The sequence below is a fragment of the Lolium perenne genome, chromosome 2, assembly GCF_019359855.2.
Source record: "Lolium perenne isolate Kyuss_39 chromosome 2, Kyuss_2.0, whole genome shotgun sequence".
Lineage (NCBI taxonomy): Eukaryota > Viridiplantae > Streptophyta > Magnoliopsida > Poales > Poaceae > Lolium > Lolium perenne.
The window spans coordinates 47,757,920-47,785,533 of NC_067245.2; the positions used below are offsets into that span (position 1 = coordinate 47,757,920).

Consider the following 27,614-nt stretch of genomic DNA (forward strand, 5'->3'; position numbering starts at 1 on the left):
TTTTCCAAGGATCCTTGGACAGATAGGGAGGATAGACAAGACAAGAGGTATGCAACCTGCAAAATATTGTCACCGACGCTCACTGACAAATACTTAGGGCTCCCCTCCCTGGTAGGAGTGGATATGAGCGACTGCTTCCAACACTTAATTGCGAGAGTTTGCACTTGGATTAATGGCGGGAAAGAGGAAGGACTAATTGGCTCCGTCATGGAGACCGAAATACAAGCTTCTTTCATCATTTTGCAATCGAGAAAAAGAAGAACATAATAAAATTTCTAAATGACTCAAACGGCAACATGGTCGTGTGTGTAGAGAATGTATGTAGGTGACCTAAAATATAAAGCATGCAACCTACACAAAAATGTCAAATTATACTGTTGGCCGTATAGTATTCACTGTATAATATAGTCGCATTTTCTCCTTTTTTTTTGTAGATAAACTATTTTCGATTTTTTTTTGAAAATTTGCGGGAGTAAGTATCAAGGTGACATGTCTGGGCTGATTTTTTTTGAAACATTTAAATAGCATTTGTTGAATTTTTGAAATCGCGCCTACACCCAGATTCTCCATATTTTGGATGAAAGCTCTTCCTTGAAAAGCCGGATAGTTTGGAAAATGAAAGAGTTCCTCATCTTATTCAAATTCTGTTTCAGTGACAAAATGCAGTCCAGATGATTAGGTATTGCCAACAAGATTTTGCGTTTGAACAACTTTTTTAAACTGAAGGTTCGACGAGTCCGATTTTGAATTAACAAAGCCATCACGGCCAGGAATACAACAAGAACACCCATAACAGAAAAAAGAAAGCGAAAAACTGGGGTTGCCAGCTAGCGGTACAAGCACATGTGCTAAGCTAGAGCCTAAACAAAGATAAAAACAAAGGAGCCGAAGGCCTAGCTAAACACCGGCAGCTCGGCTGGAGACTTCACGCACCGAGCCGCCGCTCCGAGGAACTGCACCAAACTGAAGAAGTACACTGGGCCGCCTAGCAGAAGACCACCGACGCCAAGGGAGCTAGCTAACTGCACAAGAGAGCAGGTGAGACTCCAGAGTTCAAAGGAGGAAACCTTCACGACAACGCCTCCAGGAAGGGACACGGCGCTCACAAGCGTCATCGCTGTCGGCACAGAGGGGCCGTGCAATGCTTTCGCATGGGCTTCAACACCCACCCCACGAAAAGCCTCTGTCTTTGCAACTGACATCAGGACATCACCTAGCTATTGAAAACCACCAGTGTCCCCTGCGCCGACCTCAACTCCTACAACCACCCTAGGCACGAAAGTGGTCGCGCAAACCTGGAGCACACCATCTATGTGAAGCCGGTCGCATCAAGACGTAGTGCATCGACGAGAAGGGGATCCGAGGAGTATCTCGGAGAGCTCCCGAGTCAACAGGGCAGCAGACACTGCCCAAGGGAGGCAACCAGCAGCAGGATGTGTGTCGTGGCCACGCCTCCAAGGAGGTAAATGGCATCCGTAGACGTCGTCGTCGCTGGCAGTGGCCTAAGCCTTGCGGTGCTTTCGCGGACACACTCGAAACCACTGGTGTCTCTGCAGGCCACACCCCGTAATACCAACCCAGATGGGCAGAACCAAGACGAACCGCCCCCACGATTGTCAAAGTGGCTGGAGGGATCAAAACATCAATGGCAGCAGCGAGTCCTCACCATGCCATAGCCGCATCATCCTACCAACCACGGGTCCCAAGCTCTCCCGAGCCGGAGCAAACCCGTTTGAACATCTTCGAAGCTTCAAATCCTCTCCCGCTCTAATTTTGTCACTGCAGCGCCCGTTCTCTTTCTTGTCTCCGTCCCGAGCGCCGCCCGGCAACCCAGCCCCCTGGTGGACACCCTCCGGCACCTCGCTGCTGCCTCCAGCCAACCATATAAGCCACAGCACCCTGCCGTCTACTTGCTCCCTCGCCGGTCGGCCTCTTCTACCGCCCCCCTGGGTTCTACGCCGGAGAGCCATGGTCGCTGCCGCCACTGTTGACACGGGAGGACAAGCGCGTACCCACGGCGGCAGGAGGCCCGGCGGTCGCAGGAGTGCCATTTTTTTTGGCTGGGTGTCGAACGGCAAGGCGCATCCGGTGTCCTCCGTGTTGGTGACACGGCTTGTACGTCGCGGTCTCTGCCAGACAGCCCGCCTGGTGCTCGACCAAATGCTGCAACAGGGCAACGCGTTTCTGCTGTCTTTGACCTTAAACAGCGGCGACATTACGACGTCGTGAGCAGGCCGCGCGGTGTACATCTTGACTGAGGACCTGAGGTGCTGAGCCACTCAGGAGAGCAGCAATTCGGTTATTTCGTTTGCTGGTTAATTCGTTTGTTCATACAATTCCAGCGTGGCATCGTTATTTTGCAATCCTTCTTTGATCCTCTTATACACTTATCAGATTTTCGTCTTCGGTCGGTGCCTGCGGGAGCATGTGTTCGATTGGGTCGCCCACTATTGATGTTAACGAACTAGCTGGAAGGTCTTCTTTGTTACAATTTTGGGGTCAGGGAATTATTGGTTGCTCTAGATGTGATGACATGACAGGTTCTGACATCCATCAACAACCTCCATGGCTTCACCACGAGCAACCAGCAGCATCAGGTACTTTCCTGTTGATATATTTCTTCTCCCTACATGTGTGTTGTCAACCTTGCCAGCTCTGGAAAATCAAATGCTTTTAATGTGTTTGTCATACTACAATAATGCATATTTATAGAAAGTACATTGGTGTTTCGATCATATTGAGAAGAAATATTGATTTTTGTAAGAAAAAATGTGTATGCTGGCACATGCAAACTTTGGGGGAAACATAGGCTACACAATCGGGAGGACACGCGCGTACCCCGGCGGCAGGAGGCCTGGCGGTCGGAGGAGTGCCATTTTTTGGCTGGGTGTCGAACGGCAAGGCACATCCGGTGTCCTCCGTATTGGTGACACGGCTTGTCGCAGTCTCTGCCAGACAGCCCGCCTGGTGCTCGACCAAATGCTGCAACAGGGCGACGCCTTTCCGTTGTTCCTTGACCTTAGCAGCGGTAGCAGGACGACGCTCGTGAGCAGGCCGCATGGTGTATAATCTTGACCGAGGTGCCGAGCCAATCAGCACAGCCGCAATTAGGTTATTTCTTATGCTGGTTAATTCTTTTGTTCATACAATTCCAGCATGAGATTGCTTTTCATTTTGCAATCCTCCTTTGATCCTCTTAATACTTATCAAATTTTCGTGTTCGGTCGTTCGATTGCGTGTTGCATCGCCAACTACCCATAAAGGCCCGTGTCTCATCCAGTCATCTTTGTGCTGAACATTAACGAACAAGCTGGAAGGTCTTCTTTTGTGACATTCTTTTTAGCTCAGTGAATTCTCGATTGTTCTAGATGTGATGACATGACGGGCTCCAACACATGCATCGGCAACCTCCACCATGAGCAACCAGCAGCAGCATCAGATAACCTTTCTATTGATGTATTTCTTCTTCCCTACATGTGTGTTGTCAACTTGCGAGCTCTTGAACATCAAATGCTTTTAATGTGTTTGTGGCAATATAAGAATGCATAATTAAAGTACATTTGTGTTTCAGTCATGTTGATAAGAAAAAATGATTTTAGTAAGCAAAACTGTATGCATACAAGATGCTAGAAATCCAGAGGAATGAATGATGGACGAATTGGAGAGGGAACATGAAGGCAAAGGGAAATGAAACATAGAAACATGGTGGTGGACTAAAACACGATTTGCTCAATTAATCTATACTTCATTTGTAGTCCATAGCAACGATGTTTTTTTCACGTGGTGGCAGACTAAAACATAGAAACATGGTGGCGGACTGAAGCTTCTAGATTAAGGAGAGTTCACATCTTACATGTTTTTTTCACGTTTCAGAAATTCTTCCTTGTGATTTTTTGTTATGGTTGACACATGCAAACTTTAGGGGAAAATAGGCTACGCAAAAATGTGAGCACTTGCTATTATAGTATTATATCAGCTTTTAACAATTTGGTTTTCCACGTTCATGTCCATTTGTTGCTTGAGAGAAGAGCCATGACCTGTGATATCTTGGTTGCGCTGCTTCATGCTTGATCCAGGTCTCTAACTATTTGTTCGGGTATTGCTCATAAGTAATAACTAACTCGATGCAGATTAGAGGAGGCCTTTCATTGCAAAAGAATACTAGAGGAGGCCTGCACATGTTCGTAACGAGAGGTGTTGGTGGTGCAAGTAGTGGATACTGGGAGGTAGTTGATTGAGCATACAACAGTTTTATTAAGGGTAATACTCCCTCCATCCTATGAAATTTGTCTCAACTTTATCAAAATTTAGCGTCTAGATCCACCTAAATTTTGACAAAGTTGAGACAAGTTTCATTGGACGGAGGGAGTACAATCAACAACTATTTATCTTACAGTAGTTTCCTAAGTTGAGAAATTCAAAAACTTGTAGTAAGCCTCAGTTACATGGGTTCTGCAGATCTGCTGTAAGATCTGAACATTGTTTTTACATATAGGGACAGTTCACTACCCTGTTAAATCAGGTCGTAACATATGTGCTCAATCCAATTGCATGCTTGCTCCCATCTGTTATTCATCCTCATTTTTAGATATGGAGTATCATTCAACACGGTTGGATTCAAAATGCTGGTATCCTGCCAAACGATACCCAATGATTGAAATGGCAAGATAGAGCAGGTATGATAGTTGCAATGGAACTATTGGCTTTCAGCAACCTTGGAAGTAGAAAACAAAGGGCAGTAACATCTTCTGAACCTAATTGGGAGGTTTAGGAGCATACCTTAAGAAAATTTTGGATTGTAGAGCAAACCTATCATTATGCAACAATTTAATTTTTTGAAATATGTTTTGTACGGTAGTTGTTAGAGCATTGCACTCTTGGAGTCTAAAAGAACAATTTAATTTACTTGGGAACGATGCCGCACCATCAGTACTAATTGACTTGGGAAGTTATAAAAGGAACATGATTCACTTTGTTTTCCCCTCACACAAGAATTTGCTATCTGAATTCTCACTGAGATGGGGGGTGAGGTTCGCATTTTTTGCTTGTTTGACTGTTTTTGCACGGATTAGTTAATGCTTCCGTTTCTAGATGCATGCAAATAGACCCAATATTTTTTCTTTTGGAAGGAACCGGTCTTTTTATTCATACAATGCTTACTTACAAACTGATCACCCAAAGACCTCTTTGAAAAAGTTAGAAAAAATCATGTGTCTGTTTGAAATACAGGGTCAAATATAAGATGGAACATGTACAAATAAGAACTTATAAATCTCCTGATTATTTTGAATGCTTAGTATATGTCAATTAAGACGTGATTACTAGTACTGGCACAGGTTAAGGTGGCTTGGTCATTTTATTTTATTTTCTGTAGAGATAAAATTCGTTTATGTCACTTACAATTTTGCGTGCGGATGTAAAAAATGATTGACCAATCTGTTAGTTCATCGGTGGTCGACTGTTAGTATACCTAAATGACATATGTGCCCGACTGCCCGTGGGACCACATTACAGTCTGCATGCGATGCCGTGGATTGGTTGTTTACATATCAAAGTAGTAGTACTGAGTGATTAGCTAAATTGTTTGAATTTTTTCAAGATATAGACCAAATCAGAACGGAGAGAGTATTCTTTTAAGATATTTAAAAACTGGACCCAGAAAGTAAGTCTGTCTATATTTTGCATGCCAGCATTGCACCATGTAAACTGTTCCCGTTGGATCGCAGTGCTCACGTGATGGTTGGCTGCATATGCAGACTAAACTAAAGCACCTTTTTGGTTTCTATTTATACGGTAGTGCGCACCTGGGAGACTGGTATTGGCTAGGAGACTAAGTGTTACTGCTAATCATAGTTTAAAATAGCCGGTATAGCGGGCTTTTCGCATGGTGCGGCTAACTGCATTAGCCCGCTAAAAGGTGTTAAAGTTCTTAAATAGCCGGCTATAGCCGGGCAATTGTTGTTTTGGGAGGCCGCGGCTATATCTTGTAAACATTGCTGCTAATTAAGCTGCAGGGGAGTGATGAGTGAGGAGCGAGGACAGAGGATGCTAGTACTATTAGTAGTACTCCATCCGATCCAAAATAAGTGTCGGAACGTTGTATAAAAGTTGTATTAACTTAGTACTAAATCTCCATCACTTACTATGGGAGGGAGTACTATTTATATATCCAATGGTGAGAAACCGAGACCTTTACTGGCTTTGCTGCTGAAGTGAACAGGCTGGCCGGACATCGGTGTTAGTAAACAATGACCTCGATTGCTTTAATGAAAGGTCTCTGTACGTAATTAAACTTGGGAGAGCTACTCTTATTTGAAGCTATGATTATTTAATCCAGTGGCCTGAGAATGCATTTGCCTAGAGACTGGATTCCTCCTCTCCTTGCAGCTACCAACTTTAGCCTGGGTAGCTCCATTTCTGGATCTGGCAATGCCGGTCCTGCCTCAACCTTCACTCAGGTGAGATATCCTCTTCTTCAATACTCGAGGATTGATTGGTAATCTGTATGCTAATTACTCATGCTGGACCTGACACTTCAGGGGAAGAATAGAACGTCAACAGAACCTAATTGATGATGCCGACTGGGTGGAGGTGAGATATATCAACAGCTATGCCGCGTTTATGGGATACTTGTCCATGGCCGTCAAGGGGCTAGGTTTACTGGTGTTCACGTGGATCACCGTCGTCCTCCTCGGCGGCTACGTCTCAGAGCTCGAGACGAAGGATTTTTGGTGCCTCACAGTGATTACGCTCCTACAGACAAAGTAACCTTCCCATCTTCGTTACTGCTTACTTTACTGAGTGCAAGCTCTAGGGAGTCCTTTCAAAATTACAAGTTTAAAAATATTCTAAAAAATAATGTGGTTGTAGTAAATGATGTATTCCACAGGCGTGCAAATTATCAATGCAAGATTTTTTGTATTTTGTGGTACACAAAAATGACAAAAGTGTGAATCTGAGTATAGTGAATAGTGCACATTTCAAGCTATATAATTTGTCAGATTTTAGTCATTTTTGTGATGCCTAGGATACACAGAATTTATCACTGAGATTTTGCACGCTTGTCGTACATTTTTGACTACATCCCGAAATTTTTTAGAATTTTTTGAAACTCATAAATATGATTTTCGAGTTTTTGCAAATAAAGGGCTCCACGTAGCTCGGTCTCCCTTTTCTGTTTCCATTACTTTACTGGTTACTTGCTCTTGTTTCCTATGAATTGATCGTAGTTCCTTCATTGCCATTTAAATTATTGTGTGTTTCAACTTTATGGTTTTGAAGGAAAGGTTGTCTTTTACTATTAATGAAGACTGAAAAGTAGAGTAAATATCACTACAAAATGAAATTGTCAAGACTATCACAAAACTACATTGTTAAGCACCATTTTACCTGCACAAATGTATACTCTATGTCATTGGCGAGTATGATAAAAATGGTACTTTGAAATGTATTATCAAAAGTATAGTTGTTGTGGGAGTATTTGATAGAAGTTTTTGATACTTACTCATTAATATTAAATAAATTTGAGCTTTAGAATATCAATGTCATTGACCGAGGAATGTCTGGTTTATTATAAAGCTTATGAAGGGATTTCAGAAGTAGGCAACTTTTCGAAATTTTAAAACATAACTATTTTCATTACAAAAATGATCAAATATGATACGATAATGGAATTTTTTTGCCTGGCCAGGGTTATGACATGACTAGGGTTGGTCTAGCCGTGCGTAGAATTCCTGCTAGTGAGTATTCAGTCTCCATCTTGAAGTGGTACCGCGCTGATTGGTTTGACACTGCTAGCACAGGAATTGGCGCCAGAGGTGTTGATAGACTCTTAGCGTTTGCAGTTAAACTGTTGGTACTACTGAGCAGTGAGCATGTTTTTTGACTTACATTTTCTCTGCATGTAAACAGTACTGTTTTACTTAACTGGGATGTGCATGTAACAGGGTATTCAATGGCTTCGTGAGAGAAAAGTTATCTGATATCGGGTATTGGTACTCAGCATTGTTCAGCCTTGCAGTCAACATTGCTAAGCCTTGCCTTCCAAAAAACGGTGTTGTTTCCAATCCCAAATATGGCCATGAGTCGTCCCTGAAACGATTTATAGTAGCTTTAGCGGTGGTCGTGCAAGTGATGGTGGCCACCATTATACTGTGCCCTCTAATAGCTCTCTATATGTCCGGACTGTACATCACCACCGGGATCGCAGTGTGGCGTCTATCAGAGCGCGACTTCGGGGGCAAGGGTGGAGAGGTGAACCTGAAACTGGGACTGGAAGTCCTCTACTCTCTGACTCTCTGGCTCTGCTGCAGTTTGCTACAGGACCAGCTGCTACCAAACGGGAATAAGGCTAGAGAAAATAGTAGGCCAGGAGTACGGGTTCAGAGGCCTGGCACTTCACTCAGTCAAACGCTACTTGCTCGATATCAGGGCGGGGTGCTTCAAGGACCCATCATCCGCCAAAGGAAAGAACCTGCTGACATACGCTGTGGAGCTAATGGGGTCTCAGTCACCTCAGAGCTACCTGTCTGGGCTAAGGATTCTTGACACACTGATTGGGCCCGGGAGGAGGGCGAAAGACACGGCATCGGTGGCTTCGAACAAGAGCATGATGCTGAGGCGGCGCACGTGAAAGTGCATGGAGCCCCCATGTGTGGTTTTGGTAATTAATGATAATCCCTATGGACTAATGTTTACATTGAGTTATATTTGTAGGAGTTGTCCATAGACAATTCTTGAACCATATGTTGGCTTCAAGGTTGCAATAAGAAGAATTTGATGAAGGATATCAAGTGTCAAGTATGTCTTGAAGATGAAGATGGAGTGAGCCCTGAAGTTACTTCAAGACATCAACATGATGAAGAATGAAGAAATGAAGTGCAAGTTCAAGATGAGCCATCTCTAAGAGATCATTTGCTTGAATCTTGCCATCCATATGGTGACCATGGATATGTGAAGATGTGCCGAAGAAGAAGCTCTCCCATGGTGGATTATGGGGGAGCAATCCCACAAGACTTCATCAAGCAAGCACAATCAAGAAAGGCGTTTCATCTTGTTGTGATCAAGATCGTCTTCATCGAGCTCAAGAGGAACGCGCAAGGTTAAGGTTTGCTCTTGATAGAGTTTCTTTCTCACCGGTCTCATAGTGTAGTTGGAGACCGGTTTATAGTTTAGTTGCCGTACTATCAAGAGGGCTCTCGAGTGAGTAACTCAATCGTATCGTTCGGAGAGCTCAAACCTTTGCATCCTTGCATCATCTTTCTTGGTTGTATTTTTGGATCTTATCCATGTGATGTTTTGGAGCTTGTGCTTATTCTCATGACAAGGTCTAGTTCATCGAAAACGGATTTTGCATAGATCTCTTGTTGCGTTTTCGAGTTTGGTGATTTTCTCGGTTTCTCATGTTGAGGTGTTGCACCTCTAAAATTAATAGAAAATCACCCCCAACTAGTTTCCATATTTTCACTTTTTGTTGGGTAGCTCTTGTCGTCCTCTTTCCAACAAAATTGGTTTCGTCTTGATCCGAGTTTCCAAACTCTAGATATTGTCTTTTGAAGTTTATCTTCTATTTGATTTAAAGGAAAAAGAAAAAGAGGAGGCAGCCGGCACTACCGCCCTTGATGGGCCGGCAGTACCGCTCGGCCCACTCCGGCACTGCCGCCCCCGCGCCAGCACTTTGCCGGGCCACGCGGATCGGCACCTCGGCGCTGCCCCCGGCAGCCTTTGCCGGGCCGGCCCGGCTCGAGCCCGAGGCTCCGCCGCTTCTTGGCCGCCTACCGCGCGCCGCTCGCCGAGGGCCCGATCGCGCGCTTGTTGCTCCGCTCGCTCCCCCGCCGCCCGCGCTGCTTCGCTCGCTCGCCCCGCGCTGCCTCGCTCGCCCGGCGAGGCCGCTCGTTCCTTTCCTGCCCGGCGGCTGCTGCCGGCCATAACGGGCCGGCACTGCCGGCCTCTCTCTGGACGAGCCCAACGGGCAGATTTCCTGCAGCCCCTTTAAATAGTCTTCTTCCTCCTCTCGTTTTTCTGTTGCTTCACATACTTTTTGCTCTCCTCCATTGCTAGTATTTGAGATCTCCCTCTACCTCAAATCCCTCCAATGATTCTTGAACCTTTTTGAGGGAAAAGGAAGAGGAGATCTAGATCTACAATTCTACCAATCAAATCCATCTCTTTGTGAGTGGAACTCTCTAGATCTTGATCTTGGTGTTCTTGGTGAATCCCTTTGTTCTTCCTCTCTTATTCCCCCAATAGCATTTGTAGCTTTGTTGGAATTTGAGAGAGAAGGACTTGAGCATCTTTGTGGTGTTCTTGCCATTGCATTTGGTGCATCGGTTTGAGTTCTCCACGATGATTCGTGGAGGTGAAAGCAAGAAGGTTGTTACTCTTGGGTTCTTGGAACCCTAGACGGATTCTAGACCTTTGTGGTGATTTGTTGGGAGCCTCCAATTAAGTTGTGGATGTGTGCCCCAACCTTTGTGTAAGGCCCGGTTTCCGCCTCGAAGGAAATCCCTTAGTGGAACCGTGACCTAGGCCTTTGTGGCGAGGGTCACCGGAGATTTAGGTGAGGCGCCTTCGTGGCGCTCGGTGTGTGGTGTGAGTACCGCATCTTGGGGTGAGGCCTTTGTGGCGTTGGTGTGCATCGAGCAACCACACCTCAAGGTGAGCCTCTTGTGGCGTTCGGGAGCACTAAGCCACCGCACCTCTCCACCGGAGATTAGCACTCGCAAGAGTGTGAGCTACGGGATAAATCATCGTCTCCCGCGTGCCTCGGTTATCTCTATACCCGAGCTCTTTACTTATGCACTTTACCTTGTGATAGCCATCGTGCTTGAAGTTATATATCTTGCTATCACATAGTTGCTTGTATTGCTTAGCATAAGTTTATATATCTTGCTATCACATAGTTGCTTGTATTGTTTAGAATAAGTTGTTGGTACACATAGGTGAACCATAGTATATAGGCTTTGGGCTTGAAAAAGTAAACGCTAGTTTTATTCCGCATTTGTTAAGCCCATCTCGTAAAAGTTTTAAACCGCCTATTCACCCCCCCTCTAGGCGACATCTGCGTCCTTTCAGCACGATAATCAAGCAGATGATTGGGTCTGCATCCTGTAGCCACGTACTACATAAACTTCTGCAGACACTGGATTCAAAGAGCCAGTACGATGGAGAGATGAGGGAGCGCGCCGCGAGGATAGTGGCACACCTCGCCAGCGACATCCACGTGGAGCAGTTCCCGCGAGGTCTTCAGTGTATATCCTCCATGCTCGAGACCCGTTCCCAATATGATGGCAACAATGACGGCGGCAAATCTAGGGTCACCGACTACAAAGAGCTGATGCTGCAGGGGCTATGTATCCTTGGGAACCTTTCCGCTGACCGTGCTTACTGCGACGCCATATGGAATACTAAAGGCCTGTCTCCATGATCATGGCGCCCATAAGCTCTGACCTACTCCACTGCATCAATCATGATGAATGGACGTCCGCCATAGTGGCCGCATCACTGCAAGTCATGTGCCAGATCGTGACTGCTGCTGGAAACACTGCTGAGGCATTACGTCGTGAAATCTCGGGAAACTGTACAGCGATGCGCACCATGCAAATAATCCTAGATTGTGAGGATTGTGGTGAAGAGCTGTGTGTACTAGCCATCAAGATCCTCACACAGCTAGACATGGAGAACAGAGAAAGTTTCATCTGCAAACTGCTAGCCATCTTCACTGCTAATAAGGACAGCCACATCAGAGGATTGGCAGGTGAAAAGCTTGCCACACTGTCTGTCGAAAGCGAACACAATGCCAAGATCATCTTAAATAAAAATGATGATTTTGTTAGACGACTTACTGAAGTGCTCTTACAAGACGAAAGCAATGAATGCAGAATAACCGCCGCGTGGATTCTGGAGAGCCTATGTATTCGTCATTACACGGATGAGGATGATGAATGTGTCAAAAGACTCAAAGAAATCATGATTGACGTGATGCCAAAGGTAATGTGTGCCAAATTAGTAAAATGCTCTTCCGTTTCATTTCGATCAACCTCCTCTCCTATACAATATGGGGTGAGCTGACCCTGTCTTGAATTGTTTGTCAAGCTTATTAAACTTACTATGCATGTCAGGTACTCAGGGAGGTACTTCACTATGGTCCGAATACAAAAGAAGCAGCAGAAGACACGGGCTTGTCCACTCAAGCCAGTTGTGAGTCTTGTGACTTAGAAAAAGGGCAGCGTGGTGATGATTCACAAGATAGTATCCGGAACTATTACACTTCTGCCGAGCCAGGCGATGTGCACTGCAACGATGGTCAATTGCAGGCAGAACTGTTATCCTTCAGTGTGATGGTTTTTGATAAACTGATCGATGCAGATCCGAACTTGCCTCAAAAAGTTGTTGCAATTGCCCCTCAAGACAGTGTATTCAGTCTGGCAAGGAAACTCAAGGAGATGGTTGAAAGGTACAGACTTTCGGCTCATCCGCCGGTTGACTGCTTGAGAATGCTTAAGCTTACCACTAAGATAGTCATTGCAATAATGAAAAGCATAGATTGGCACTGGGACGAAGACATGGAGAGCTTGAAGATCTCACTGTCCAAAGCTTTAGAGAAAATGTCGGATTTTGACGGACTCATGATTATCTCAAGTGCTGGCCGCGATCATGGTGTTGTCGAAAAAAGGAGCGATGTGACTCTAGGTTCCCTCATAAAGGAAGCGTTTGTACTTCTAGACAAGATCAAGTCCCGAAAATTAGAGATTGTGCCGGTTATAGCTCTGTCAAGGGAAACCTGACAAATTGAGTAGGCTCTGTCACTGCAATGTATGCTATAACGGCGGCATGCAAATCTTTGAGTGATTGTTGGTTAGGGAGCTCTTTTATGTATGGACAACAATTTTTCATCATGTTTTATGCTGCTTGAGACATTTGCTTCTTTGATCATTTTTGCTTTATTGAATGCTATTATTTTATTCTTGCCTTGATTCTCATATTTTTTGTTTCAAGCTTGGATGCAGCATAATTTTATAGTAGACAATGCTTGTGTTTGTTCTGCAAGTGAGTTGGGGTGCTGTGGTAACCAAACCAAAATTTTAGTGTCTACTAGCACAAGGCCGTGTGTTGCAGAAAAATTTGCTCAATTTTGTTCAAAGTTGCTCTAATCATCCGTCCTTAACTGTTGTAGGAGATATCTGATAGAGGATGAAGCCACTATGGAACTTTTTTTTTGCATGAAGTCACAATATAGATTGGTGTACGATTCCAATGATTGTTTTTGCATATGTTTTCTGTGTTTTGTCGTTGATTACTTTTTCTATTCCCTAAAACTTCCCCTCACATGCAGTGGCGGACTTAGGATATTACTAAAGGGAATGCCACAGCAAAAAAATTATGTGTACTTCGATAAAATCTGTTTACCAATTCAATAAATAATTGTAAAATTTTAATTAACATGCAACCGAAATATATTTATGTCATAAACCGTCGGTGGTGGCATAAATACGAACATACGATCAAGTTTTTTTTTATATTTCCAAAAAAAGGCAATACCGGTCTACCGAGAAAAAAAACCTGCATACATTTCACATTTTTTTCAATTACTATGAGAAATGAGCGACATGAGCGACATTGGTAGTACCGAGGATAACAAGTAGCGGCTGCTGTATTTGGGAGCCTGGTCGGTGTAGAAGGGCATATCATGCTTAGAGGGGTGAATGTTGAAAATAAGCATGATTATTGCAAATGTATGAGTAGAATAACAAATATGGTTCATAATCCTACTAGGTTTGGTGCTATTAGCATTCATACATATGTGTGTACAAATCAACCAATCTATATGAGCCTTTGGCTATTAGCAAGCGTTAAGTGCTCCAGGACGCGCTTCATGACCTGATCGATTCAGTCGATCTTGTAGAGTAGTAGCTAGATCGTATCAAGGTAGTTTTTTTTTTTTTCAAACGGGCTACCCCTTTCCATTGCTGCACATAACGGAAATACAAAGTCTTTGTAACATACAAACCACAAATAACCATGATATCATTTTTAACAAATTCCAAACAGTGCGAATAGAATTCTATTGGGATACTATCAGTTCCAGGAGATTTTTTCTCCGTTGCAAATAAGGCATATTTCACCTCATGTTCAGAAAAAGGTTTTATCATATCACTATTATCTTCCTCATTAAGCTTTTCATTAGGACTCCATAAGTTTTGGTCAATACGGAAAAAATTGCCATGGGCAGGACCAAAAAGATCTTTATAATACTTCAGTAGCATGATTGACCGAGTTGTAAGTCCCTTCCACAATGATACCATTATTATCCAAGGAGAGTCCTCCCATTAGCAATTATATGAAAGTAAGCAGTATTTTGATCCTCTTCTAACAACCATTTCCATGGGCCTTTTGATGGCAATAACTTTCCTCCTCCTCATAAAGTTTAAACAATTCTTCCTGCATCTTAACTCTGTAAGACATTTCATCTGTAGTTAACTTCCCATTCTCCTCTGGAAATTCCAGCACCAAAAGCTCCTTCTTGAGCTCTAACTTCCTCTTTTTATTACTACCAAAGTACCAAAAGTATTTGCACCCCAACCTTTACCATACTTATTAATCCTCACTATCTTGATATTAAGAATATCAATACTATTAACAGGTTTCTCCTAGATTTTAGATTAGTATATTTGAGATTACTTTAAAACTGTATAAATTTCAAAAAATAATAAATACAAAAATGTTTCACAATTTCTGTAGCTATCCAACGGTATATCATTTTCTCAATTCCGATTAGCTATTGAAAAACCGTAGTGAAAAACAGTAGATATAAGTACTATAGCGGGAAATTCAAGAGTTTAAGGAAGTACATGGGAAGTTCATCTGCATTTATGAAAGAAGTTCATAATCGGTTGTAGATTACTGCACTACAACCGGTTATAGAATAGCTCGGCTATATATATCTATATATAAGTACTAGCAGGAGCAAATTAAAGTCTGACTTTGATGACAATTCGCACGCCGCATTATTGGACTGGTCACGGGGAAATGACAACGCAGCCAAGAGCCAAGCCTGTCAGTTACACAGCTCGCCATCGTCTCTCTAAGATAGATTCATCGTCCGTGTCTGCATAATAAAATCTTCCAAAGGATATTTTGTGTCCTCATACTGCAATGTGGCCTCTCTTATCTAATTACCTATCCAGCTCACCTCCGACCCTATATGGTAGGTTCATGGACTAGAATTGGTCCATGCCAGCCACGGATTTCAGTCGACGCACAACAACAAAAACGAAGGTTGAATTGGGAGGCAGTTGTGGGCCACAAACTAGCTAGTACTGAGCCCCTTGCAACCTCGCATGCTTACAAACACACAGCACACTATAAGATGGGATGCACATGCACCACCCAGACAACAACACTTGCGAGTCACTTGCATTGCAGGAAAGGTTTCTTATTGAATCCATCTATAGCATAGCACTGCTGAATCCATGGCGAAATGCTTGATGCTGCTGCTCTCCTTCGCGTTCCTCTTGTCGGCGGCCGGCACGGCGACGGCGACGCCATGCCACCGCGATGACCTCCGCGCGCTGCGGGGCTTCGCTGAGAACCTGGGCGGCGGCGGCGCACTCAGCCTCCGCGCCGCGTGGTCAGGCGCCTCATGCTGCGATTGGGAAGGCGTTGGCTGCGACGGTGCCAGCGGCCGTGTCACGGCTTTGTGGCTCCCCAGGAGCGGCCTCACGGGGCCAATCCCGTCATGGATTTGTCAGCTTCACCACCTACGCTACTTGGATCTTTCAGGTAATGCATTGGTTGGCGAGGTACCCAAGAATCTGCAGGTACAGCTCAAAGGCATCACCAACATGCCATTGCATGTGATGCGTAACAGAAGATCACTCGACGAGCAGCCCAATACAATTTCTGGGAGCAACAATACTGTCAGATCCGGGAGCAAAAATGTTCTTGCTGGGAATGACAACACCGTCATATCTGGGGACAACAATAGTGTGTCTGGGAGCAACAACACTGTCGTAAGTGGGAATGACAATACCGTAACCGGCAGCAACCATGTCGTATCAGGGACAAACCATATCGTTACAGACAACAACAACAACGTATCCGGGAACGATAATAATGTATCCGGGAGCTTTCATACCGTATCCGGGGGGCACAATACTGTCTCCGGGAGCAACAATACCGTATCTGGGAGCAACCATGTTGTATCTGGAAGCAACAAAGTCGTGACAGACGCTTAATGATCTGTCAGCGCATGATTGTTTCCACCTTAACTGAGCTCACGTTCTTGTCCAAGTTCACTGTACCTCACAGTCAGTTGGTGCGTTCAATCGCGTTATGTAACTTCATGGATATACCATACTTTCCCTACTATATATAAAATTTCCCTTTACATACATGATGACCTGAATATAAACTGTGTTTTGCGGATCATGTAGACCAAGCATGTTTGGTTATGTACAAATTTGCATCCTTGATGTCTACATGCGGTAATTATTTCATGTGTTCTATTATCTGTGACTTGGAAGGTGTGGCGCTGCGGCACGCCGCGCTCGTTAAGCCGCTAATACGACATCGATGTTTGCAAGAGAATGATTCTAGGTTATCTCAGGCAGATCAACCAACTCGTAAACATATAAGTTAAGAGTTTGCTTGTCCACTTCAAAAGCAATCTATCTCTTAATTACCTGAATGATCTGAAGTAAACTGTATCATTGAGCAAGCTAGCCCAATCAGCTGTAACATCCATTCAGCAAATCAAGCGACATAAACTCACAAACGACGGTGGATGATCACACACCATTTTTTTCGATAAAAGGAATATATTAACTGCAACAACGCAATACCCTAATGGCAGTACAGATACACATAGCTAAAAAAGAGAAAAAGAAAACTAAGAAATAACATCCCAACCCTAGCAACAACAATATTTCCACCGCCATGAAAACATCTGAAATTAAGACACTCCAAAAGCGAGTACACCAGCGCCGTCGTCACCTGATCAAAGATCTTAGGTTTTCACTCTGAAGGTAGTCCCCGCTCTCAAAGCACTGCCTTCAACAAGGTCATTGCTAGGCACAACCAGTTAATACCAGACCTTGTATTTTCACCCTGAAAGGTAAGACTTTGAACTTCACATGTGTTGCCGCCCCTACTTTCATACCACTATTGTGAAGACCAGAACACCAAGCAAGCCCCTCAACAACACATAGACTTGAACCTCCCTTAGCTAGTCCTCCAATCCAGCCTTCATGATATTTTCTTCTTCTAACTTCACCATGGACCAAAATGTCACTTGATATCAACACAGAACAGAGCTCCGGGCCGCTCCTTCCAGACTAAAACGGTCGGAATAAAAGCATGGGTACGCCGCAGCCCCACAACCAGCCCTCCACCGCCGGCCGCCAACACCACGGAGAAGGCAAGGAGGAGAGAACCTATGGTTTGACCCTATCGAGCCCGCCCCAACCCGCACATCTGCTGCCGGAGGCGCCCACCACCGCTCGCAGGGCCGCGAAATACTCCCGGAGAACCGCGCACAAGACAGCGCATCACCATGTCCCACCCCGCTCCACCGCCAAGGACACGAGGGAGCCGCGAGAAACGCCCGTCCGCTATCGCCGATCGCCTGGGCTTTGGCCGACAGCTTCCTCCGGCGGTGGTGCGGGGGAGGAGAGGCCCCGACGGCGCTAGGGTTACGGGAGGAGGGTCGCCCCCGGGTCACCTTGGCGAGAGCGATGGGGGGTCCAGCTTTAAAACTAGGGAGAATTTTAGTTCCCAGCCTCTGCACTGATGACCGTAGATTGCACACCATTGGGGAACCCCAAGAGGAAGGTATGATGATCACAACAACAAGTTTTCCCTCAGTAAGAAACCAAGGTTTAATCGAACAGTAGGAGAAAAGCATGACTCCTAAAGGTGCTGCTAGCCGACTATTAGCAGGGCGCACTACCGGGTCAGCAACAACGTGAAACCTGCACACAACACAACCAAAATACTTTTCCCCAGCGTTACAGTGAGGTTGTCAATCTCACCGGTGAATGATCGTAGGCGCGACTAGAGGGGGGCGTGAATAGGCGCTAACCATTTTTATGTCTTTTTCTGTTTTATATGCGATGCGGAAGTAAAGGTGAAAGCTTTAGTGACTACGGTGAACCTAGGATTATGCTATGCAATGCAACAAGTAAAGGAACCACAAAGGAGTAAGAGAGAGGAGCGGGACAACTGGGGAACAAAGAGGAGACGCGATATGTTTCCTGCAATTTCTCCCAGAAGAGGGAGTACGTCTGTGTTGAGGAGGTGCGGACCACAAAGGTCCAAAGGCCACACAAGCCTCACCTTCTTCCTCGATAAACCCCCACGAAGGAGCTTTCTCTTCTCCGCTAAGTAGTCGGTCGAGGCGGCGGTTCCTTCACAAGGTTGGGGCGAGCTCCACAACGACGGAGCCTCCCAACACCCTATGGGGCTAGCACAACTCCAAGCTAGCCTCCATAGGATCATGTCTCCAAGGAGTCCCACAAAGGAACCCTAACATCAAGATCCACTAAGGACTAGGTGGTATTGGTGAAATCTCTCTTGGTAGAACAATAGATCGGGGTGTCCTCCACCAACCCTCAAAGTTTGGGCATGATTGATTGGATGGAGAGGGAGATCCTCAAGAAATTGAGCTCAAAAAAATGGATGAGAGAGAAATAGAAGACTTAGATCGAGCTGGGGAAGAAGGCCCCCTTTTATAGGGGCCCTCAAATCCAACCGTTAGGTGCATTTCCCGCACAACCGGTACTACTGCTCTGAGTTTCGAATCGGCCTGTAGAAGTGCCACGTGGGGCACAAGTGGTACAACCGCTTCCGGCACCGCTTAGGTACCGTAAGGGTCACCAGGGCTTACTAGACACCTCATGGTACCACAGCGGTACCAGGGCGGCAGTGCCGTATTGGCAGATACGGTACCTATGCGGTACCAAGTCGGAAGTACCGCTTGGGAGCGGTACTACCGCTTGAGGTACCGTAAAGTTACCGCAATACCTTATGCAGACCTTTCCACATGTCAATGTCAGAGCGATGTCAGTACCAGTACCAGTGGTGATAGCGGTACTACCGCTACTGGTACCGGTACTACCGGTCAAGATGGAACTGCTTTTCCCTCTTTTCCTCTCCTACCACGTCGCCTCGCGACACACACACACAAAACCAGAAAACCTATCAACAAATATTGAGTCTTCCACTCCTGAGATGATCAGCGAGGCCACCGTGCACCTGAAATCTTTCCAAAACAAACTATTCACACGGTGAAATACATTCGAGTGTTGTCAACAAACACACAAAACACTTATGGATATATTTTGCTCTTTTAATCTCCCCCTTTTTGGTGTTTGATGACAACACAAGAATTTGCGATATAGCACAAGATATTATGATAAGATCCAAGATTTGTAAAATATAGAAGGAGCTCCCCCTAGATGTGTGCATAGTTTGAATATGCATTTGAATACAAATGCACAACATCCTAGGTACATAACTCCCCCTAGATTTTAAAACCAAGCACATATGCAACAAGGATATATGACATAGATCATAGCATATGCACAACTAGAGGCAAAACATTATGATACAAGGAGTTTGAATACATGAGTCATACCTTTGCCTTGAGAACACCCAAACTCCAACAAATATGACTCCAACTAGATGGTGTAGCCATGATAGATAATACCGAAAACCACATATGCTACTAATAAGAGGTCTTATTACAAACCAGGGTGGGAGACCCACAAATAGAGTAGCAAGTAGAAGCACACAAATACGAATAGAGTTTTTGGTAACTAGGGGTAAAGCGATGACAAGGCCGAAAAGACCAAAAAGATGCACCAAGCCCTTGGCAGGGTAGACCTTTAGTCCCGGTTGGTAATACGAACCGGGACTAAAGGCTTTTGCCCCATAGGACACCCTTTAGTCCCGTATTGTATTACCAACCAGGACTAAAGTGTCCAAATGAACCGGGACTAAAGGGTTTTCATGATGAACCGGGACCAATGCCCCCCATTGGTCCCGGTTTGGTTCAAAACGGGGACATTTGCTCCCAGGGGCTTGGGACGAAAGGCCTCTCCTCCACTAGTGGTTATTGGCGGCGGGAAACTAGTGGAGGGAGATACATGGCTATAAGTAGTGGTGTGAGCGAGAAACAACGGCGGAAAGGAATTAGCAAAGGAGAAAATGGAAGGAAAAAAAATTCTTCGCCGTGTGCCAGCAGAAAACACACGGCAAAGAAGGTCATTTGCCGTGCATTTTGTCAGAGGAAACGGCAAAGGAAACGCGAGAAATTCCTCCCACCCGCGAAACTTTAGTCTGGAAGAAATGGCGCCCGCGAAAAAGTGGCGGCGAAGTGGTGTGCCGCTGTAACAACTTCGTCAAATATGGGGAGAAACAACACGTGGCGCAGCTCTTTGCCGTGTTTGTGCTTTGTCGTGTGTTTTTCTAGGATTTTTCCGTGTCTCCTTCTTTACCGTGTGTTTTCATGTATTTTGTCGTGTCTGCAATCTTTACCGTGAGCTTAACTGTGCGAAAGACGGCAAAGGATGCCTTTCCTGTGTTCCACGCTTCTTGGCGCACGGCAAAAGTTTGGCCGCACGGGAATGGAATATTTTTCGGTAGTGGGATATGGCACTTGCCGAGTTTGCAAGAATTAACATGAGCGGATCCCTCTGTGCCGGGTTCTCATTTCATATCGTTACATACCTGAGCATTTCGAGAATTCAATGGTATAAGTAAGTATAACAAACTAGACTTTTTATACATTGTATCCATTTTCTAGCATATTATCTTTACTATTATATTGGAGTTGGGGATGGTGTGTCACTTTGACATCAAACATCGGAAGAATCACAACCATTCAACCGTCTCAGCTAAACATTTGATTCACATACACCATCCGATGCATTTCCGTACCCCTTAAGGTGGAAAGCTCAAGCTATCTTATATTTCGAATCGACCGTTTCTAAACTTGGAAAGCTATGATAGGTAAAGAAAGTAATATTTCCTTCTCCTCATAAAATATTGCGGTTGATCAAGCCAATTATTTCCTTGTTTTGCCTAACAAATATCATGTCAATCAAACTAAATATTTCCGTAGAGCGGCTCACAAAAACTCGGATCATCCATCTAATTTGTTCGTTCGTTACTATGTTCATACGCGGGTAGAAGTCGACGCACGGCTCAAGGCCTCTGGTGCGCTCCGCTCGGCTATGCGTCGACGCCGCCAAGACCTTCCGCGCCAGCGCGCGCCGGCCGGCCTTCTCCCCTGCCTACCTCCACCGCGGCTGGACCTCGCCAAGGTCGAGCCCTACGACGACGTCTTGCTCCGCTTAGTCAGCTATCCGGACGAGATAGACGTGCCCTTCCGATCCCACCAGAGTAAAAAGGGCGTGGGCAGACCCAACGCTATGGAGTACGGGATCACACGGTTCGACCTCGTCGCCGGCAACAACCCGGATCTGGCCCCGGTCGCTGCATGCATTGCCAGCTTCATCGGGTTCCACGAGTTCGCCAACTTCACCGTGGAGGATGTGGGCATGGCCAAGAAAGGGCTCTCAATTCCGTGGTGCCCGTCAACAACTTGTAGGCCGTTCTGCTGCCGCTCAACCAGCACGTGCATGGCACCAACTTGGCAGTTGACTACGGGCTCACACGATTCGACCACTTACGGGCTCTGTGTGCAGCGCATCGTGCATTGGTGCTCACCAGTAACATCTAGATCATGACGCACATGGAGATGCGAGCTCAGATGGCTTCGAGTTCATGGCGCCACCGGTGAAGAAGTACTAGGTACTGACATGTGCGGCACCTCGTAGATGATGTACTGATATGCACTCAGAAGAGCATAATAACAAATCAAATAATGCCAGAAGTGTGTTGGTCGACACTCGATAGGGATGGCCATGCTATATATTGCTATGCATGTTCATCAAAATATTTTCAACCTTTGCACTTGAGTTCTCCACATGTATTTACGGATGGTGCAGAAATGTATCAAGTCTTAGTTGGGATCAAGACGTGTGAGCTAGAGGATAGTGATTGATATGATTCTACATTTCTATTCAAGCCATATCCTCAGTCGGCATGGTATGAGCGTGTCATTTTGGCACAGAGTTTTATGAAAGTCGTTTTTCAAAACTTTGAAAAAATCATTTTAATTCAAATTATTTTTGAAACAAATGTACTCAATGATTTCTTCGTGTATGCAATTTTTTAAAATGAAAAACCTTGTATTCAATCCTCTTCAAAAATGCTAAAAATACAGATATGTGAGCATGAACCATGCCACTTTCGAATATTTTTAATTTGTCCAATTTGTGCTTTTTGTTAAGCCTAAAATACAAGATATTTCACATAAAAATTTGCACGCGCATAGTTGATAGTGGCGAATCCATAAATTTCTAGAATCCAGTCCATCAAGCTTAAGATGCTAAATTTATGTAAAAGATCACAGTAGAAAATAGTAATAAAACACAGGCTTTGCGCTGTTGGCCAGCCTGGATGGCCGCCCGGGCTTGAGGGACACTAGGTCCGCCACCGATAGTTGACTACATCTAGATTTTTTTTTTAGTTTTTTAAGCTTTGAAATTAAGTTTTAATTTATTTAAAGGGCTACAGGCAGCCCGAGCTGACCGCCGGGCTTGAGGGACACTAGGTCCGGCGCTGATAGTTGACTACATCCAGGTATAAGTTTTGCATTTTCATAAAAAATTGAAATTAAGTTTTCAGTTTTATTTAAAGAAATGCTCAAGGGAGCAGAACTCTAAGGTTATTTGCACAAGTTCAGGTTCAAGAGGTAGTATTAAATATGGTTGTTGGATATGATAGAAATGCCACTAATTCTTTTGTCCTTTTGGCTACGTAAGAAACAAAACTATTTTGAAGTGGAAGTAACCAAACTTACAATGGCGTACGATTGGATTTTTTTGTGTAAATATGATGAAATTTGGTATTAACTGAATTATGATATTCGTGATCTTCAACAAGTGTCATATTCTCACTCGTACTGTTGAATGAACAAATTAATTATCTTCTGACTGCATAGGATAATACAATTGATTGAATTTCCGCAGTTGTTTATGCCTCACTATCTACATTAGGGTGATGCACTACACCGAACTACTTGGAAATTCAACTGTCATGATCGGGGGAGCCCAACAAAACAACAAAAGGTAGCAGCGGAAAAGGAAAGGTAAAGTAGCGACGGAGAGATATGAGAAGGTAGGACGAAGATAAACATTGCGTTCTTTAAATGGATAGGATACATGCAAGAGGGAGTGCGCAAACCAGGGTAGAGGGGTGTTGCCGATGGTCTAAAAGCGGCAACCATATCAAATGGAAAAACATGTCCATAACTTTCTTTGATAGTTTTAATTTAATTGATCCGTGGCAACGCATGGGCATCCAACTAGTCATTTATATAATGTGTGTTTTGGGTGTGCACACTGTAGGATAACGTTGCATAGAAAACAAAAATTTTCCTACCGCGAACACGCAATCCAAGCCAAGATGCAATCTAGAAGACGGTAGCAACGAGGGGTTTATCGAGTCTCACCCTTGAAGAGATTCCAAAGCCTACAAGAGGAGGCTCTTGTTGCTGCGGTAGACGTTCACTTGCCGCTTGCAAAAGCGCGTAGAAGATCTTGATCACGATCGGTTCCGGCGCCACGAACGGGCAGCACCTCCGTACTCGGTCACACGTTCGGTTGTTGATGAAGACGACGTCCACCTCCCCGTTCCAGCGGGCAGCGGAAGTAGTAGCTCCTCTTGAATCCGACAGCACGACGGCGTGGTGTCGGTGGTGGTGGAGAAATCCGGCGGAGCTTCGCTTAAGCGTGCGGGATGTGGTGGAGGAGAGAGACCGCTAGGGTTTGGGGAGAGAGGGGGAGGCTAGGGCGCCGGCCAAGGGCAGCCCTAGGTGGTGCGGCCAAGAGTGGGCAGCCCCCTCCCTCTCCTCCTCATTATATAGGTGGAAATCCCCAAGTGTTGGTATCCAAGTCTTCGAATAAGACCCCAACAATGAAACCTCCCATATGTAGGGAAACCTACCCAAGGTGGGAATCCCACTTGGGGTGGGATTCCCCCCTTCCATGAGGGGGGTTGGCCGGCCACCCTAGGGGAGTCCACCTTGGACTCCTCCCCTTTAGGGTTGGCTGGCCATGCAAGGTGGAGTCCCTCTGGGACTCTACTTTCCATGGTGATTTCTTTCGGACTTTTCTAGAACCTTCTAGAACCTGCCATAAATGCACCGGATCATTTCCAAATCTGGAATATGACTTCCTATATATGAATCTTATTCTCCGGACCATTCCGGAACTCCTCGTGATGTCCGGGATCTCATCCGGGACTCCGAACAAATATTCGAACTCCATTCCATATTCAAGTTCTACCTTTTCAACATCCAACTTTAAGTGTGTCACCCTACGGTTCGTGAACTATGCGGACATGGTTGAGTACTCACTCCGACCAATAACCAATAGCGGGATCTGGAGATCCATAATGGCTCCCACATATTCAACGATGACTTTAGTGATCGAATGAACCATTCACATACAATACCAATTCCCTTTGTCACGCGATATTTTACTTGTCCGAGGTTTGATCTTCGGTATCACTCTATACCTTGTTCAACCTCGTCTCCTGACAAGTACTCTTTACTCGTACCGTGGTATGTGGTCTCTTATGAACTCATTCATATGCTTGCAAGACATTAGACGACATTCCACCGAGAGGGCCCAGAGTATATCTATCCGTCATCGGGATGGACAAATCCCACTATTGATCCATATGCCTCAACTCATACTTTCCGGATACTTAATCCCACCTTTATAACCACCCATTTACGCAGTGGCGTTTGGTGTAATCAAAGTACCTTTCCGGTATAAGTGATTTACATGATCTCATGGTCATAAGGACTAGGTAACTATGTATCGAAAGCTTATAGCAAATAACTTAATGACGAGATCTTATGCTACGCTTAATTGGGTGTATCCATTACATCATTCATATAATGATATAACCTTGTTATTAATAACATCCAATGTTCATGATTATGAAACTAACCATCCATTAATCAACAAGCTAGTTTAAGAGGCATACTAGGGACTTCTTATTGTCTACATATCACACATGTACTAATGTTTCGGTTAATACAATTATAGCATGATATATAAACATTTATCATAAACATAAAGATATAAATAATAACCACTTTATTATTGCCTCTAGGGCATATCTCCTTCAGTCTCCCACTTGCACTAGAGTCAATAATCTAGTTTACATTTGTAAAGATATTACACCTTGGCCTTCCGGTGTTTTATCATGTATTGATCACTGGAGAGGTTTTTAGTCAACGGATCTGACACACTCAGAAACGTATGTATTTTGTAATTCATTTGCGTCTCAACGCATCACTCATTTCCAAATGAGTCGGCATTAAATATGTTTGATCTTCTGGTGGAACCTTAATTCTGCTGTCTGAAATATGTCACTAATATTGTCACACACAATATAGCTTCAAAATTCTGACTCTGTCGGAACTACACCAAGTTCTCAAAGAACCTCTTGACTTTAACATCCTTTGTCATTTGTCAAAACAATGACATATTCTGCCTTCTTTTGTAGAATCTGTCACAATATTTAGAACTATTCTAAATCTAGCATAGACAACTTCTAGCTCATTGTGCTACCTTTTAAAACAACACTTAGTCTAATTTGAGATTGAAATTTTATTTTCATATGTGACAAAACAAATATCGGTGCAACATCTTACAGCGATTTGTTTATCATTTCTCCATACAAAACTATATATATATTCTTGGTTCTTCTTAAGTACTTCAAGAATATTCTTACTGTTTTTCAATGATCATCTCATGAATCATTCTGGTATATGCTCATAATATTTTAGAGCACAAGATATCTGATTGTGTACATATTATTCGTGATCTAAAATCACTCATGTGTTTTTACTCATTGAGTGTCAGATACACTCAAGTCTTGTTAAAACTTCACATGACAAGAACATCTTCTTAATATTTCTATATTGAACTATTTCAATATCCATTCTATGTACTTTGACTTAAACTTATTTTGTGTTTCAATCTATCTTCATCGATCTTAACACTAAATTTGTTTCAGTCCATATCCTTTCATTGAAATTTAATTCTCAATGAAACCTTTTTAATCAAGTATATAATTACATCATTTATAACCAACTATATGTCATCTACATAAAGTATTATAAATATGTCTCAGCGCTCCCACTTAATTTCTTGCAAATGCAAACCTCTTCATCGTCTCTGATGAAATCAAAAACTCTTTGACTATTTCATCTTGGTGAAGATTCCAACTCCGTGATACTCACTTCATACAATTGAAGTTCGTATACCTATCTAGTATTCTACGGACTAGCAAAACAATTGGTTGTATCTTGTATACATACTTCTGTTAAGTAGTGTATTTTGCCATCCTACTAGCATATCTCATAAAAGAAATATGTAGTGATTACTAGAATAATCCACATAGACTATAAGCATTGCTACGGAAGATCTAATCTTATCGTAGTCAACTCTTTGAACTTTGTTGTAAACAATTTTTCAACAAGTCGAGCTTTCTTCAAGGATATTTCATCCAAGTCTATAGATCCATTTACTTTCAAAAAATATTCATCTATTATGGATTTCATGGCGCATGGCCATTTCAACGGAGTCAGGGCTCATCATAACTTCTTTGTTTGTAGTTGGTTTATCATTGTTCAAAATCAATCCTTTGTCCACAAATCATTTATTTGATCACAAAGTAAACCATACCTACAAGGTTCAATATGTACTTCGATCTCCATGGCTAAAACACTTTGTAGTCATGGGAGCCATAATCGTCGTGGCCGCTTCCGAAACCAATTCCGATGCTGCGCTACTCTGATCATTATGCTCAGGTTCATAAACCTTATCTAATTATATTGTCCTCCCACTCAAATACTTCACTAGAAATAATTTCTTGGAAATAAGAAACATTGACAAACACTTTTGTTTTTGTCTCGTGGGAAGAATTCCCAATTAAATCTCTGGGATAACCAACAAAGACATTCATCCGATTTTGGTTGAAAACTCTTAGACCAAAATTTAAAGAAAGGACTATTAAGGTTTATACCCATGCCATAACTCGTATGGTGTCATTTCAATGGATCATGATGATGCTCTATTCAGTGTAAAAGCGGTAGTCACTAAAGCATAATCCACAAAAATATAATGGCGTCATAATATTTTATCTCATCATTAATCCAACAAGGTTTGGATACATATCTCGGATACTATATCATCATTATGATACTCCAAGAAATGTGAGTTGTAGAACAATTTCATAACTCTCTTAGATGTTCGCTAAAACTCGTAATTCAAATATTTCCACCATGATCCAATCATAGATATTTGATTTTTCTATTACGATGATTTCCACTTCATGCTGAAATTTATTTGAATCCTATTCAAATGTTTCAAACTTTTCCTTATTGAATATATCCACATATATACTCAATTCATTGTTCGAAAGTTTTCATGAAGTAGAAGAATCTTCCGCACACAACTATGCCCAGT

The 27,614-nt window shown here is 43.8% G+C and overlaps 3 protein-coding genes across 4 annotated transcripts; all 3 read left to right on the forward strand.

Moving 5' to 3' along the window:
• Positions 1 to 1,072: 1,072 nt before the first annotated feature.
• On the forward strand, positions 1,073 to 9,196 carry LOC127332033 (uncharacterized). 2 transcript variants are annotated; one of them, XM_051358289.2, is made up of 5 exons: positions 1,073 to 2,267; positions 2,395 to 2,597; positions 4,131 to 6,458; positions 6,540 to 6,764; positions 7,947 to 9,196. In XM_051358289.2, the coding sequence occupies exons 3-5, from the start codon at positions 6,430 to 6,432 to the stop codon at positions 8,545 to 8,547; spliced, it is 855 nt and encodes a 284-aa protein (XP_051214249.1). In that variant the 5' UTR covers positions 1,073 to 2,267; positions 2,395 to 2,597; positions 4,131 to 6,429; the 3' UTR covers positions 8,548 to 9,196. The 2 variants fall into 2 exon arrangements, with proteins under 2 accessions (XP_051214249.1, XP_051214250.1); XM_051358290.2 differs by having other exon boundaries at positions 2,395 to 6,458.
• A 1,882-nt stretch (positions 9,197 to 11,078) lies between these two features.
• LOC127332034 (uncharacterized) lies at positions 11,079 to 12,917 on the forward strand. Its single transcript, XM_051358291.1, has 2 exons — positions 11,079 to 11,988; positions 12,120 to 12,917. Exons 1-2 carry the CDS (start codon positions 11,422 to 11,424, stop codon positions 12,783 to 12,785), a joined length of 1,233 nt encoding a protein of 410 aa, XP_051214251.1. The 5' UTR covers positions 11,079 to 11,421; the 3' UTR covers positions 12,786 to 12,917.
• A 2,478-nt stretch (positions 12,918 to 15,395) lies between these two features.
• LOC127332035 (uncharacterized) lies at positions 15,396 to 16,391 on the forward strand. Its single transcript, XM_051358293.2, has one exon. The coding sequence runs from the start codon at positions 15,471 to 15,473 to the stop codon at positions 16,233 to 16,235; it is 765 nt and encodes a 254-aa protein (XP_051214253.1). The 5' UTR covers positions 15,396 to 15,470; the 3' UTR covers positions 16,236 to 16,391.
• The last annotated feature ends 11,223 nt before the right edge of the window (positions 16,392 to 27,614 follow it).

Coding starts and splice junctions, on each gene's coding strand:
- LOC127332033 (XM_051358290.2), top strand. CDS start 6,430: ATGCCGGTCCTGCCTCAACCTTCACTCAG. Junction 6,459..6,539: donor CTGCCTCAACCTTCACTCAG/GTGAGATATCCT, acceptor CTGACACTTCAG/GGGAAGAATAGAACGTCAAC. Junction 6,765..7,946: donor ATTACGCTCCTACAGACAAA/GTAACCTTCCCA, acceptor TGCATGTAACAG/GGTATTCAATGGCTTCGTGA.
- LOC127332034 (XM_051358291.1), top strand. CDS start 11,422: ATGATCATGGCGCCCATAAGCTCTGACCTACTCCACTGCATCAATCAT. Junction 11,989..12,119: donor TGATTGACGTGATGCCAAAG/GTAATGTGTGCC, acceptor TATGCATGTCAG/GTACTCAGGGAGGTACTTCA.
- LOC127332035 (XM_051358293.2), top strand. CDS start 15,471: ATGGCGAAATGCTTGATGCTGCTGCTCTCCTTCGCGTTCCTCTTGTCG.